The sequence below is a fragment of the Gallinula chloropus genome (genome assembly GCF_964237585.1).
Source record: "Gallinula chloropus genome assembly, chromosome: 1".
In the NCBI taxonomy this organism is placed as follows: domain Eukaryota; kingdom Metazoa; phylum Chordata; class Aves; order Gruiformes; family Rallidae; genus Gallinula; species Gallinula chloropus.
In genome coordinates, this window is record NC_140085.1 from 168909696 (window position 1) to 168925431 (window position 15736).

Consider the following 15736-nt stretch of genomic DNA (forward strand, 5'->3'; position numbering starts at 1 on the left):
ACCATTTTCTCACTTTCTCTTCTCCCATTAGTGGGGAAACTCTCGTAAGAGATTCAGGAAGAAGGGCATACCCCACCCCTAGCTGAAGGGCAAAGAGAAGAAACCATCCACTGTCATCACTGTAAATAAATTGGAGCTTTGTAAATGCTGAATCATCAACTCCTTTTGGATCAGAGCTGGACTAACAATTCACTCTATCAGACTGTAGAAGTGGAAGGGGAAACCCTGTTGTGACAATTACATTACCACTGTGCTGTATGTTTAACTACACGTAAAAAGATCACTACAATATGTGACTGTTGTATTCCATGTGAGTCACTGTGATTGTAAATAAAACTAAGAAAGAATATTCCAGTTAGTCCTCACCAGCCAGTTCTGGAACCTTTGAATGATTCTAACATGTATGAACAAAGAGGGAGCCTATACACACTTGGAATTTAGAAAAACCAAGACTTGTATTATAACGTAAATGCTTTCAGATAGAAGAAAAACTTGCAAGATATTTTGGAAAGATTTCACATACTCTACAATTGAGAAACAACAATTCTTCTCCTTTACTGTCTGAATTTCTACCACAAAGATTTAGACTCTCAATTTGAAACTTACACTTCTAAACTAGAGAGCACACAGTATGGTAAGAACATATTAAAAGCAAATTAATCTGCATTTAGTGCATTTCCTTTTTAGTTGCTATTAAAAAAGGTAATAAAATGATTGGTACAATAATCAAATAGGCTGAGAGAGTTGGGCTTGCTCAGCTTGGAGAAGGCTCCAGAGACACCTTCAGTACCTGAAAGCTGGGGAAGAACTGTCCATGAGGGAATACAGCAATAGGACGAGGGATAGGGTTTTAAACTAAAAAAAAAGTAGATTTTGGTTGGATGCCAGAAAAAATTCTTTACTATGAGGGTGGTGGATCACTGGAGCAGAGAGGTAGTGACACCCCATCCCTGGAGACATTCAAGGTCAGGTTTGATGGGCCTCTGAGCGACCTGGTCTTGTGAAGATGTCCCTGCTTATCGCAGGAGGTTGGACTAGATGACTTTTAAGGGTCCCTTCCAACCTAACACATTCCATGATTCTATTATTCTAACCATCTGTTAAAACATAGTAACAGTTCTGACTACAATCCAGTACTTCAGCATCCACTCACTTTACAGGTGACTGGAATGTTTAGGGGTTTTCAGAGTTTACTAGCACACCCAGCAATAGCATTAATACTAACAGAAACAGTATGCTCCACTGATCATAGAATCACAGAATCATAGGGGTTGGAAGGCACCTCCAGAGATCACTGGGTCCACCCCCCCTGCCAAAGCAGCTCCCTAGCTCATATCGCACAGATAGGCATCCAGATGGGTCTGGAATGTCCTCAGAGAAGGAGACTCCACCACCTCCCTGGGCAGCCTGTCCCAGGGCTCTGTCACCCTCACTGTGTGAAAGTTCTTCGCATGTTGGTGCGGAACTTCCTGTGCTCCAACTTGCAGCCATTGCCCCTTGTCCTGTCCCCACAGAGCACTGAAAAGGGGCTGGCTGATTCCCCCTGCTTCCCATACTTAAGATATTTATAAACATTAATTAGGTCCCCCCTTAGTCTTTTCTCCGGATTGAACAGTCTCAGCTCACTCAGCCTTTCCTCATAGGGGAGATGCTCCAGGCCCTTAATCATCTCCGTAGCCCTTCTCTGGACTCCCTCCAGGAGATCCCTGTCCTTTTTATACCAGGAAGCCCAGAACTGGACAAAATACTCCAGGTGGGGCCTGACCAGGGCAGAGTAGAGGGGGAGGATCACTTCCTTTGACCTGCTGGCCACACTCCTCCGGATGCACCCCAGGATCCCACTGGCTCTCTTAGCCACCAGGGCACACCGCTGGCTCATGGCCAACCTGTCATCAACCAGGACCCCCAGGTCCTTCTCCACTGAGCTCTTCTCCAGCAGGTCATCCCCCAGCCTGTGCTGATACAATCGGTTACTCCTTCCCAGGTGCAAGACTCTAGGCTAGCACTCAAGTAAAACAAAATATAATTTAAAAAATTAGGAAAAAAACCCAAATAATACACCACCAAGAAACACTCATCTAGATGTCTGTGTAAAGAGATAGGTGTATTAAACTACTACTAGACACATACATTACAGCTATGAAGGCACACTGTTATTTGATTGTTTTAAAATCCTGAAGAACTCTAGAATATTTTACAGAGCACAGCAGAGTACCACATAAAAAGTCTGTCCTTGCAATTAACTCAACAGGATTTTTTTGAAAACTGCATTTGCAACTTCATTTGAATCTCAAATTACTATTATTGTTAAGCAGGATATGAACAAGTGGTGACTAACAGCCATGTTGCAATACACTTTCCCAGTGAACTGATGAGATTAAATGAAGAGTGACTAATAATGGAAGGTGTATTCACATTCAACACTGGATACTGACCATTATTTTTTCCCTTTTTTATATTTTTAAAGGTACACCTTTCAGTCTACATAATAACAGGCACCGCTCTGTTAAGACTAGTAAAACATACAGAAGGAAGAATTCCAACTGGTCTAAACTGACCTTTTCTTTACAGGATTATTAATAAGAAAAGCTTTTCAGAATAAAGGTTCCTATAATCCGTGATAATTGACAGATATCATCTATTATCAATGCAAAAGCCAATGGCTCACAGAGGCAGCCTTTGAACACACTTAAAATGGTTCATTTATCATTTTTCTAGGATTTTCTTCATATAATATAAACATATGATGACACAAGATAATTCATATATCTGTAGAAAATCACTAGTTTTTCCTCCTCAATTTCTACTTTATGGCTGACAGGACTTTATTCATACCATAACAAGCTCATGTCAACAGACAGAAAGTGGTAACAGTTAGGGAATTTCAAATTATACCAGTCATTTATTCACATTTATTTTCTTCCAAACTGGAATTAAGTTGTAATTTCAAGGGGTTTCTTTCTTAAACAGTCTAAAATATGAGCAAACTATAGCAGACATTCAAGAAGAACTCCCTGGAAAGGTTCACAGGTTGTTAATTTTAACTCAAGAGTGAAATAAAAACTTCTCAGATTGCTCTACAACAATACTGTAAGAACTGTAAAGTTATTTGACCAAGGAAACTATAAACTCAAGTACAAAGTGACTAAGGATCAAATAAGCCATCACTCTCCTGCAAATCAGTTAGTATCAGTTAGAGCAACAACAACCAAAATAAATTCTTTGCACACAAAAACTCCTAATTTCCAAAACTTTCCAACAAAAATCTTTTAATAATTTTACTGCTGAAAGCTTCAGTCATTTGGCTTAAATGCCACCATTAATATTATCAACAGGCATGGTGGGATCAACTTCTGATCCCTAATGCTTACTAAATACACTCAATATTATCACTGAGAACATGATGCAGGGATGGAGTATGTATGATTTCCTTTCAGCTAGTTTTCAATCGACATTGTTTTGTGGACTAGAACAAGCTTCCTTTCTCTAGCCTGAGTTCTCCTATGCTAACAAGAACAACAAATCACACAGAATTTGTTGTGAATAAGCAGTACAGTGCAAATATTGTAAGATGTCGTTATTTCTTATGGTCAGCCAAAGAAGAAGAACACTGTGACACAGCGATGTAAGCAGATCCATATAGAGCCACCACATCCAGGTCCAGAACTGGCACACATTATGCATAAACATATAATAATGTTTCAATCATGAATTAATGAATTAAAACCCATCTTGAAACACACCACAGATTACATTAGCAGCCAGACCACATCTATTCTCCTTTCCTTTGCTGTTTTGGGGTGGGTTTTTTCATACAGTGTCTTTACGTGAGTCTATGCACTCAGAGGTTTCAGGAGGTGCCAGGAAGGTCCAACATTAGAAGACAGCACAGACACCCATGGGAGAAGAAGGGGTTACTCGCTTTGGGGAAACAGGGGCCTTCACTACATGAAAAGGGCCTAAAGCTACAGAGACACTGCAGGTTAGCGCAAATAAGAACTACTCACCTGATTCGTGACCTGAAAAGCAAGCAGAAAACAGGAGAGTTAAGACCCCCGTCAGATCCCCGGGCTAAGCCTTCCCCCGCTCCCTGCCCCGCCAGCCATCCCTCTGCCAGCGATGCTGAGCCCGGAGCAGCCCCGAGCCGTTGCTCTTCCGCCATCCACCCTCCCATCCATCCATCCACCCATCCATCCTGCCTGCTTCCCACCCTCCAGCAGCCAGCCCGCCCGCCCGCCCGCGCACCCGGAAGCTGCCCCGCCACCGTCCCGCCGCACCGACACCCCAAGGCGGGCACTCACATCGGGGTTGGCCTCCAGAGGCAGCCAGCGATGAGGCTCCATTGCGATGGCGGCGGGGCGGCTCCTGGTCCCGACGCTGAGCAGAACCTCGTAGTACGGCACTGACAGCACCTCACGACGGCTCGGCTTGGACCTGACCCGGGCTCGCACCACCGAGCCGGAGGGAAATGGGGGGGAGGGTGAAGCGGAGAAGCAGCCAACCCTCCCACGCCCTCACGCACACTTCTCCTCCGCTCCGGAGCGGCGGGCCGAGGAGGCGGCACAGATACGAACGCTTTCTCTCCGGCTGCTCCGGGGAAACCACAACCCGAAAATCCCCCGCTTTCTCTTCTAGCGGCTTCCCCCAGCAATGGACTCTTCCAGCAGGGCAAAGGGTGGTGCCTCGGCCGCCCCGCCCCGCGCTGGCTCCCGACCGTCGAGGCCTGCGTTGTGCGCGGGCGCCGCTAGGGAGCGCCCCGCCTCCACCGCCGACCGGCCCCGCTGGGCCAGTGGCGGGTAACCGCGGGGCCGCTCCCGCTCCGGGGCCGCTGCGGCGGGTCGCGGGGGTGGGTGGGAAGCAGGCGCCGAGCGCTTGAACAGCCGGGCCCCTCTGAAAGGGCCTGTGGGAGCTCAACTGAACCGCAGCCGCTCACCGGCGGCGAGGTGTGCAGCGTACGGGAAAGCACGCCCGTGGGAACGGGCGGGACAGCGGGGAGAGACGGGACAGAGGCGTGCGGACGGGCCTGTCAAGCAGTGAGCCGCCCCCTGCGCCCGCGGAGCCGTCAGTGCGTGCAGCTGTGCGGGCTCGGGTGGCCAGGTCCCCGGATGACCAGGTCCCCGGATGACCTGCCGAATTCGGTGTAAAACAGCGTTGGACCTCATTAAAAACAGTATTCCTCATCTAAAGCCGCGAATCCTCTCACGCTTTGCCCTCTCAGCGTGATGTCTCTGCAATCACACACGCTATAACGTATGTTGATCCACGTTTTACAGGTGCTACACCGCCTTTGATTCAGAAAAGCTAAAAGTGAAGGAACTCGTCCTTCCCGGGCCCCAGCCCTCCCTGACTGCTTCTGCCCACCGCTGTCTACACGCTATGTAGCCCCCTGCAGCACTTGCCCAGGCCCTTGTGTTATTAGAAGTGGGCATCTGCACGAGGTCTTTGTAGTAGCCCATGAGCTGGACCTCCAGGCCTGCCCAGAAAGGGCAGTGCTCAGAGGAGGTGGTTGAACATCCAGGTAGCATCAAGGCTGAGTGGAGAGGCAGCAAGAGAAACTGACGGTTTACAGGCAATGCAAAGGGTCCCGTGAGAAAGGGAAGCAGTATAGTGTTAACAAACGGCGTTTGTAGGGGCTGTAGAGGTGGGAGTACAGAAAGGTAGGGTGTGGGATATGCCACCCAGCTGATGGCCCAGGTACACCTTCTCCTGTCCACCTGAAAAGCTTTTTGAAGTACTTGGTGTAGTTCTTCAGAGTGCCGATGAAAATTACACATTGTTCTGTGTTAAGTTTATGAAATGGAATAAACTACTGAACTGTTTATTTTATTTTACCACCTGTAATCATTCAGCAGGACTGCAGGGATGCTACGTTTCTCTGCCTGAAGCTTCTCTATTGACCTACCAGCAGTACTGTAGTGTCTCTCTTCAGCAATCCAGTCTACTTGTAGCTCAGTTTCTATACCAAGTGTCCCCTCAGGTTACGTTCTCGGTCCTTGTCTAGCTAAAGGATGAGCCTGTACTGTCAGATCAACATCATAGTCTGCATCTCCTCTCCTTTGACCCAAAAAACTTCACAAAGCACACTTGTAGAAGGCAGGATTTTCTAAAGGTATACAGTTTAATTCTATGGATGGGCAGACAAGCCAAAATCATTACCTACTCCACCACTGTCTGTTCAAAATCCAAAGAATTAAGCATATGTTTCCATGTTCATGAAAATACCCACCCCACCCCCCCAAAAAAACGAACTCGAAATTGCAGCAAATGATTCTGTACATACCAGATCACCAAGACAGTCAGCTTTACATCTATCTCCCCATCTTGGGGAAAGAATGAAAGGTAACATAACAAATATTAGTCATAACGCTAAAGGCGCCACTAAGAGACTTGATGAAATTGTAATACAAAATAACATGTAAAGTTGTTCAGATAACAAAGTATGTAATAGAGTTACTGAAGGTAAGAACAAAGAGATTGTTGAGTTCTTCCTATCACAGACAGATCTTACCAGTATGTACATTGCTAGTGTTTTTACAGTCATGAGGTCATAAAAACACGTATTACTCAGAAACATTTGCACACTTAGATACTTTAAAAGGGAGAGGCCAGGATCAGGCAGTCCATAAATGTATAAAGCTCATAAACACACACCATGTTCCATAATAATTACTCTTTTCCTGGCATATCTTCTAAGTTCTTCCATTACCATTTATTGATACACATTTTAAAACTAGCGAGCCCTAACTGCATGACGTGTTTTACTATTTTGTCACAGTCTGCAGTGGTTTTGTGTGGTGGGGTTCTTGTGGAGAAGAGGGCAGGGCTGCAGGGGCAGCTTCTGCAAGAAGCTGCTAGAAGCTTCCCCTGGGCCCGACAGAGTAAACACCAGCTGGGTCAAGGCTGGACCTACCACTGACCAAGGCCGAGTCCATCAGCGACAGTCAGAGAGCCTCTGGGAATGACATTTAGGAGGAAAAAATGCAAACAGATGCTCTTTGCCACCAGAGACGGGAGTGAGAAGATGTAGGAAACTGTGAAGACACCAAGGCCAGGGAAGAAGGAAGGGGAGGAGATGCTCCAGGTGCCAGAGAGAAAGATGCCTCTGCAGCCCATGGTGGAGCGGGTGTCCCCTCACAGCCCATGGAAAAGGCCAAGGCCCCACCTGCAGCCCCTGGAGAGGCCCCACGCTGGAGCAGGTGGAGACATATGGAATGTGGAGTCACTCTGAAATGCAAGGCAGGTGGTGATAGTGATATATATTGCTTGCAAGCCTGAGAAACTGTAAACAAGAACATAAATAACAACTAGAGTTGCATCTTGATCAAACCTTGATAGTTCAAAAGTCCAATAAGCAATGTGTGGATGAGCAAAAAACATGATCAGAACACTGGTCATGCAGGACCAAATGCCCATATCCTGGAACACCAGGGCAGCGCTTGTGTGCTTTGAGGAATTGAGAGTTCTGAGTACATGCTCATCTTGTCTGGCTGCATAGTTAAGATCTGTATCTCTAAGGATATAAAAGCTGTGTGCACAAAAATCAATGGGCTTAGTTTTCCATACTGAGTCTGAGCAATACAATTCACCACAAAGGAAGAGGCTGTGACCGCCATTGGACCAAGCTCCTGGCAGGACCTGCAGCCCCTGGAGAGGAAAGCCCACACTGGAGGAGGGTTGCTGGGGAAGAAGCTTGTGACCCCATGGGGGAACCAGGCTGGTGCAGCCTGGGCCTGAGGGACTGGACCCTGTGGAAGGGACCTACACTGGGGCAGTTGATGAAGAGTTGAAGCCCTGTGGGAGAGGACTCACATTGGAAAGGTTTGTGGAGGACTGTCCCCCCTGGGGGGAACTTCCCACTAGCGCAGAGTATGTATGCATGTAATAAAATTTATTATTTATTCCACATTGTGCAATCAGTGTCATGCGCAAAACAAACAATGATCTCTCCCTGTCTTATCTCGACTCCTAAGCCTCTCAGTATCTATTTTCTCCCTTGTCCAGCTGAAAAGCAGAGCGGTAGAGCAGCTTTGGTGGGTGTCTGGCCTCCAGTCAGGGTTAAAGCACAACTTACAACAGGTCTACTGAAACCGCAACAGTACAATATAGAAAAAAAAAACAACCTAAAAAGCAAATGTAAAATGTGTTCCTAGAGAAGTCTTGTAATATTTGCTACTTTCGAAAAGTGAAACTGGTGAAGCATCAGTGCTGTTCTAGGATTCCAGACACACCCCAAACTTACTGAAGTACAGTATGCAAAGCTTACTGAACATGGTCTTAGCTGTTGTTTTACAACAAATGGCTATTTCCCTCTTAAACTGAAGTCAGTTTATCTACACAAATCATCCATGAGCTGCAAAGCTTATTGACAGTTCCAGAAGCTGACTCCACTACACACCTGTACAGAACAGTCACTGTGTACTACAGCCAGCACAGTGCAGCTGCTGCACACGCACAGAACCACGCAAGGCATAGCCGAGGCTGCAGCAAAGAGCACCAAGAAAACCCCAGCACCAGTCTACAACAAACCAAACCGAGCAAACTGGCTGCACGGAACAGGCGCGACTGGAACTGGCATTTCCAAAAGCCTCCCCGGGGGATTCTCAGCCCAGTGCAGCTTCCTATAAGCACCAGCACGGCCCGCAGCGCCAGGGCGGGCCGGGCCTGAGGCCAGGAGCGGGCAGGCTGTAGCCCGCAAGGCCCTGAGCCATCACCTGCTGGCGACCTTCTCCACCCTCTGCCCGCAGGCCCAGCAGTCTCATAGAACGCAGTCCCGGCGCTACTCGCAGCTCTCTAAGGAGCGGCTTCCTTCCAGCAGCCGCCCCGGCAGCGCTCGCACCCGCTCACCCTGGAAGCGGGACGAGGCGGAGGGCCACAACACCCCACGCGCGCAAGTTCTGCCCGCCCCCGCGGCGGCGAACAGCGCATGCTCCGTGCCCGGCAGCCAATAAGGGCGGGGCCGCTAGGCCGGCCTCGCTTCGGTACCGCTCGAAGCCAATCAGCGCGGTGAGGGTTGTGTGGCGGAAGCTGGGTCTCGGCGGGTGCCCGGCGCGATGGCCGCCGGGTCGGTTGTGCTTGCGCGGGCCCTGGAGGCGTTGGGTGAGGAGGCACCGAGGGTCTGCTGGAAGGGGCTGCGGTGTGGGGGCGGAGCGGCGCTGGGCCCACCCGGGCCCGCAGAGCGGGGTGTGGAGGAGGGCAGCACAGCTGGCCTGGGGTGCTGGCGTTCGCCTCTCCCGAGGGTTGAGCTGGGGGGGCCGGTCCGTGGCGCCCCCTCGCCCAGGGGCCGCGGCGCGCCGCTCCTGGGGCTCCTGGCTGAGGTGGGCCGGCGGGGCCCCTCCCGGGCTGCCCGCGCGTTGCGGGGGGGCTTTGCCGCCGGGAGGCAGCCTGGGTGCAGCAGTGTAGCCTTGAAGAGAGAGCAGCGGTCCTGTGCCGCCGGTGCCACCGGGCGGCAGCCCCGGGCGTGCCCGGCTTCTCGGCGAGCTGAGGGACTCGGTGCCGGTACCGCGCCGCGGGGTCGGGGGCGTTACTCGGGGCTGCCGAGCTGCGCAGTGGCATAGCCCCGATCTGGGGTGCTGAGGCCTTAGGGATCGCCGCTACGAGATTTCGCTTGGGGTGCTGAGCAGGCTGCGTTGGCGCAGGTCCGGAAAGCTCCCTTAACGAAAGCTGCGCTTTGGGGGTGAGTGCACGGTGACCTGGGAACTGCTCAGAGGGACGTGGGATTTTGCTGTTAACGACACTTGGTGGGTTTGCTCGTGGTGACTGCTGCTTGGGTTTTGCAGATGTTGGTGGTGCAGCGGATAAGATCAATTTAATACCTCAAGACTTCTTTGCAGAACTGGTAAGCGGGGCAATAAATGGGATGTGGGAGGGGTTCCAGCACTCTGATTCTCTTTCTTTTTGTTTAAGCTCTTCAGTCTGTAGTAAGAAGACTATGATGCAATTAACTTAGGCTTACGTGATTCGTACTGCTAAGAGTAGTGGGATTGCTTTAAATTTATGGGTTTATAACAGAAGACTTAAAACGTTTTTTTTTTTCCACTTCATCTAAATGAGGTATCAAGCTACCTTGTCTGGAAACATTCAGCTTGTTTACTGTAGCCTGCACTTGAACAGGATGACAGTTCAATTAACATGAAAATGGTGTTTTAAATAGGAATAGCTAGTAAGGTAGTAACTGAAAGTCATGACTGAGTTTATTTGCCTTTCTTGGATTTGATGTAACTTTAGGAACAGTAATTTCAATGACTTTGTTCTTTACTCTGCATTTAAAGCATCTTAACTGTTGTCTGCTTTTGCATTAAGTGGTTTTTGTTTTGTAATCTCCAACTCTTCAGACTAACTTGTATAGTAAAATACACATTAAGAATGTTTTGAAACTTTCTTTACAGTGTGAACAAATAATTCAACATCTGAACCATAAGATTCCAGGTGTAGATATAGCTGAACTGTGTCAGGTAAGTTTAGATACTAGAAGTCCTAAGCAAGTATATTAGCTATATATGCTGTAAAAGATTCCCCTAGTCTTTTTTTGTGTGTGTAGATATTAATGCATATTTTTAATTATTTTTATTGCCTAATTTATTATAATTGTTTGAACGTTCTGTTTCTAGAGAATTCAGGCATCTGGGATTGAGATTAATGTTGGTGACCTGGCAAAAATAGCAAATGTTGTTTCCTTTCTATTTAGGTAAGCACAAAATAATGTACTTTGCCTCACACCTTTTCTCCCTCCACCCCAAGTTAATAGTGTTATTTAAAAGTGACATTAAATTTGGGCATAAAATGAGTTTGTTTTAGAAAGGACAAATGTTTGTGACTCTCAGTATACAAAAATAACCCCTCACCTTATGGGCTTAGTTCATGTTCTTAAAAAGTGACTTAATGTATAGTTTCACTTCTTATATTTTAAAAAAAAAGCCTAAAACCTGAGAAGAGGAAATTGTTCTAAGATTCTGTCTGCAAGCTTTAGAACTACTGGAAAAATAAGAGGAAGTTAAGTCAGTGAGGCCTTTGCCTGAAAGAAGCGTGTTCTAAAGTCTTGTTCCTTAGGGATTAGAAACCAGCGCTTGTGCCTGTTTGAAGGGCCATCAGAAGAGGGGTGGCCAGCAGGGACAGGGAGGTGATTGTCCCTCTCTACTCTGCCCTCCTGAGGCCCCATCTGGAGTCCTGTGTCCAGGTCTGGGGCCCCCAATACAAGAAGGATGTGGAACTGTTGGAGAGGGTTCAGAGGAGCCACAAAAATGATTAGAGGGCTGGAGCACCTGCCCTACAAAGAGAGGCTGGGGGGAGCTGGGCTTGTTCAGCCTGGAGAAGAGAAGGCTGCGGGGGGACCTCATTGCAGCCTTCTAGTACCTGAAGGGAGCAGAGAAACAGGAGGGGATTCAGCTTTTTAAAAGGGTAGACAATGGCAGGACAAGGGGGAATGGATTGAAACTAAAGGAAGGAAGCTTTAGATTAGACATTAGGGGAAGTTTTTTACGGAGAGAGTGGTGAGGTGCTGGAACAGGCTGCCCAGAGAGGTGGTGGATGCTTCATCCCTGGAGGTGTTCAAGGCTGAGTTGGATGTGGCCCTGGGCAGCCTTATGTAGATCCAGGCCTGGAGGTTGTTGTCCCTGCCTGTGGCAGGGGGGTTGGAGCTCTATGATCCTTGGGGTCCCTTCCAACCCAGACCATTCTATGATTCTATGAAGGGCACACGGTTTCATAATGTTGAACTCTGCTGTGACAAAGTTAGAGTTTTTAGGTAGTTGGTATGTTCAGCTGTTGTTTTGCTCTAAGTTTTTATATTTTCGGGGAAATAAATTTTTCAAGATCTTGCTTGTTCTTTTAATATCTAGTATCTAAAAAAAAAAGCAGTAACAATGACTGAAGAAAATATATCAGTAGAAATCCATCATATTATTTCCTCTATAAAATATAAAGCCTTAAATAATATTTATCTTCTATTACTTGGAGGAGCAACTCCTTTTCTCTCATATTACTGTCCTTTAAAGAGGAGTGGATCTGCATGAACAAACCTAGGTGGGGAATTGTTTTTAGCCATTTCCCTAAAGAAATTGGAGTGGTAATTTTCCTCTAGACTTGGCTGCCTTTTCAGTTGAGGGTTTATTGCATCATTTGACTCCTGTTAGTACCAATTACACCATTACCTAGAGGTCCTTGTGGTGACACTTAATTAAACATTCAGGAGAGGTAATTTAAAACTGCCTCGTTTCTAAAGTAATATTATTAACTGCTCTATGCACATGTATTTCACTGAATTAAGCCTTTTTTTTCAGTTGCAACAGCACTTGGAGGCTGTGATTACTTTTGTTTTAATGTTTTGTGTTATGCAAAGCCCAGCAAAGCTTGGTCTCTGCATATTAAGACTCATTAAAAGTCAAGTCATCTTGGTTTTTTGCATGTGGGTACAGAAGGTTAGTGAAATATTGTGGAAAAAATAATAGGCTGTGTAGTTATTTTGAAGTATATAAACACATAAAGCAGGAGCAAAAAAAGTGCCTATTTGGGGTGAAGTGAGAAATATTGTTCAGTTCATGGAGTTGATGTGGTTTCTTTGGGCATGCCCATAGCACAGCAGCCAGGAGCAAGCTCTCTACGGAAGAACTGGTCTCCACCCTGGGTAACGCGGTCACCGCGCTGCCCAAGCAGGCGGTTCAAGTTATTCGTCATGTGTGGAACGAGCAGGGCAAGTCCATTTGTGTGTCAGAAGAGGCAAGAGACATGGCTACAGTGGGGCAGGTAAGTAAATGACAAGGTGTAGTTGTGCTAGCTGTTAACTCTTCAGAAGTGTCAGTGCTTCGTGGGGTGTGTTGTGTTATTCAAGCATATCCTGATATCTTGACAGCCAAAAGCTTTCCTCTCTATATGTTTGTTGCCAAATGTGTACCCAGATAAGGAAGGATAAACAGTAAAGGTTGTTGAAATGCTGATCAGTTTACTAATATTACTGTTTGGATCATAAAGTCACACCTTTGTGTTATACCTTTACAAGGTACATCTTTATGTGTTATACCTTTACAAAAATCAGTGCTTCATAGCACTATTAGGGAAGGTGAGTGGCAATCAGCGTGGCACATAATTGTATTAGCTGTTTATGTAAATCTGTTTTTACTTTAGTTTGAATTTAGAGTTGATAACACCAGCACTTGATTGTTACGTTGTCTCCCTTATCTTTAAAAATAAAAGTTTAAAGTTACTTTCTGTCAATTTACAGTACTCCTTTTCTTCCTTTTTGAAAAAATACCAGGCTCTATGTATTTGCATTTAAGATCTTTTTTCTAACAAAAAGAAAGTAGGGAGTCAGGAAAAAAATATATCTGGGGCTTGATAGTAAGCTTCAGTGAGGAGAAGGCTCTTAGCTTTACTGAAGGCTCTCTCAGCCTTTTGCCTGTTACAAAAGGCTAAAAATGATAACTTGCCTGTCTGAAATGTATTTGTTCATCTAAAATGTATTTGATTTATCTAAATGGATTTATCTAAAATACAGATATGAATTCTTTGGGTTTTTCCATTATTGCTGTTAACAAATTTTTGTGTTCTGTCAGGTTTTTCCTCGTTCCCACTTGATTTAGAAACTTACTGAAAATAAAAAGACTAAAAAAAAAAACCAAAACAAAAAAAACCCCAAAACTAAAACACCAAACCACCAAACCAAAACCCACAACAAAAACCCCATCACAAAAGCACGAATGATAGGCAAGCCAGGTGAACTCTGTGGCTCAGGCCCTGCTTACTAGACCTTGAAATCGATTGTACTTGACTACTGGCAGTACTTGAATAAGCAAAATGTAAGGGAAGTAATTTAATAGATTGCTGGGGTTTTTTACTACTAAATAAAGGGCGGATAATTTTGTAGTCACAAGAATACCTGACTGTGTATGTTTGTTTCCTATTTGGATATGAGCCCTAGATCTCTTACATCACCTGTAAAGCATCCATCCAACAGAGCAGCGATGGTAGGCTGGATCTCTCTTTTTAACATCGTTCTCAATTACCTTCTTCCCTGCAGTTCATAGATATTAAATGGAAGCTGGGGGTTGCGATGAGCTCTGACACCTGCAGGTCCCTGAAGTACCCTTACGTGACAGTGACACTGAAAGTGGCAGACCCCTCAGGGCAAATAACAGACAAGTCTTTCGAAATGACCATCCCACAGTTCAAGGTCTGTAACCAGCGTTACTTGATTCCAGCCTCCTAAAAGCAGCAGTGGCGTTGTTGCGAAGGAGCAGACGTATACTTTGATGCATATGTTGGTGCTGCGTATGTAATAATGCCTTCCTTCAGAATTGAAGCACTAAATAGTGATTTAAAACACAGAAGCTAAATAATAAGTATTTCATAGCATTTGGTCCTATATCACTCATCCAGAATTGTTAATTTAGGAGTAATTAACCAGTTCTCTTACAAATAAGCTAATGACTGAAGACGTAAAGACTTTTGGATCTTCCATGTCAGCTGTCACTCTGCCTTATTACAAATGCACAGGATATTCTAAATCTATGGAGCTGCTTGTTCCTGGGCCTCAAAATGTAAAACTAGGGTGAAGCCTCACTTTAGCTAATGATGAGGGTTGGAGGGGTCTGTCTGCTTTGCCAGCAGTGGATCTTAATTGCTGTGACTTAATCTATGAATTTAAGTAACTTCAGTTTTGCATAAATGTGGCACTTGAGTTACCATTCCTGTTTGAAGGGTGGATGTGTCACTTAGACTATCGTACAAGCTCACAAAGAATCATTTGAGTCAGATTGGCAGGAATTTGATAAGGATATTCAGAATCCTTAGGTGTTATGAAAGTTGTATGCATTCTGGTTGAAACCTAGTAGTAATTCACTGTTCTGCTACTGTAAAAAACTCATGGTATACTTGAGAAGCCTGGATTATTTCAGATGGGAATAGAAACGTTTGTGGGAGAAGGTCTTCTGGTGGGGGTTTTTGGCACTGAGAGTGCTACTTTGTATTTTTCTTTCATAGCATCGTTTATTATAAAGCAAACCCATGCAAATAAGGGTTAATAACCTGTGTATAATTAATAACTAATGTGCCCAAATGCCAAACAGCCCACAAAAAGAAAAGCAGACACTTTGAGTTCTAAAGGAAGGAGGGAATGTGAGAAACATGGATTGTGATTTTTTTTTTGTCTTTTTTTTTTTTGTCTGATGTGATAGTTTGATCTACAGCTCAAGCTTTGCTTCTAGCAACTGAAATTTCTCTCTTGTTTTTTAGAACTTCTTCAGACAGTTCAAGGAAATGGCAGCTGTTCTTGAAACAGTTTGAAGAGAACTTTCTCTATTTACACTGAAATTTCAGACAGACTTAGATCAAGTAAACCTTCCGTTCTGCACAGGGAATAAAGTGCCATTGTTCAGCAAGGTATGTATCCTTGTCCTGTCAGCTCAACAGGTATTTGTCAGCATCATCTTTGCATTGCTGTCAAGTTTTTTGCTTTTGAATACTTGAAGCCAACTCTGCAGCGTTTGTGAAAAGGTGTTCAGCTTTCTTCATCCTGGTACATAAAAGATCAGGGTGCGTCTGGAGAAGCATCACCACAGACTTCCTATTATCAAACAGTAAAAAGCCACACGTAAGAAACTACCTGTTTAACTCTGGTGTAGAGAAAGACACCTGAAGATGTTGACTGGAAGGATACCATGAGAAGCGCAAATCCTGTGTTAACACACTTGTTTGTAAAGTTGCCATGTGCTTGAACTCAATGGTAACACCAAGTATAAGGAGTATA

The 15736-nt window shown here is 45.6% G+C and overlaps 2 protein-coding genes across 3 annotated transcripts in view; one reads left to right on the top strand and one right to left on the bottom strand.

Annotated features, from left to right (window-relative positions):
• UCHL3 (ubiquitin C-terminal hydrolase L3) overlaps nucleotides 1–4465 on the bottom strand; it is a 43067-nt gene extending 38602 nt beyond the window's left edge. The window contains exons 1-2 of the mRNA XM_084263577.1: nucleotides 4302–4465; nucleotides 4008–4019 (exon numbers count right to left, since the gene is read on the bottom strand). Coding sequence (XP_084119703.1) covers nucleotides 4008–4019; nucleotides 4302–4343 — 54 coding nt within the window. The 5' untranslated portion in view covers nucleotides 4344–4465. The remainder of the gene's footprint in view (nucleotides 1–4007; nucleotides 4020–4301) is intronic.
• Nucleotides 4466–9050: 4585 nt separating this feature from the next.
• Nucleotides 9051–15340, top strand: COMMD6 (COMM domain containing 6; the record flags this gene model as incomplete). Of its 2 annotated transcripts, XM_084277616.1 has the most annotated exons (7): nucleotides 9051–9096; nucleotides 9777–9835; nucleotides 10386–10451; nucleotides 10608–10684; nucleotides 12570–12738; nucleotides 14009–14161; nucleotides 15223–15340. In XM_084277616.1, the coding sequence occupies 7 exons, from the start codon at nucleotides 9051–9053 to the stop codon at nucleotides 15271–15273; spliced, it is 621 nt and encodes a 206-aa protein (XP_084133742.1). In that variant the 3' UTR covers nucleotides 15274–15340. The 2 variants fall into 2 exon arrangements, with proteins under 2 accessions (XP_084133742.1, XP_084133743.1); XM_084277617.1 differs by lacking the exons at nucleotides 9051–9096; nucleotides 9777–9835; nucleotides 10386–10451 and having other exon boundaries at nucleotides 10635–10684; nucleotides 12575–12738.
• Between the last annotated feature and the right edge of the window lie 396 nt (nucleotides 15341–15736).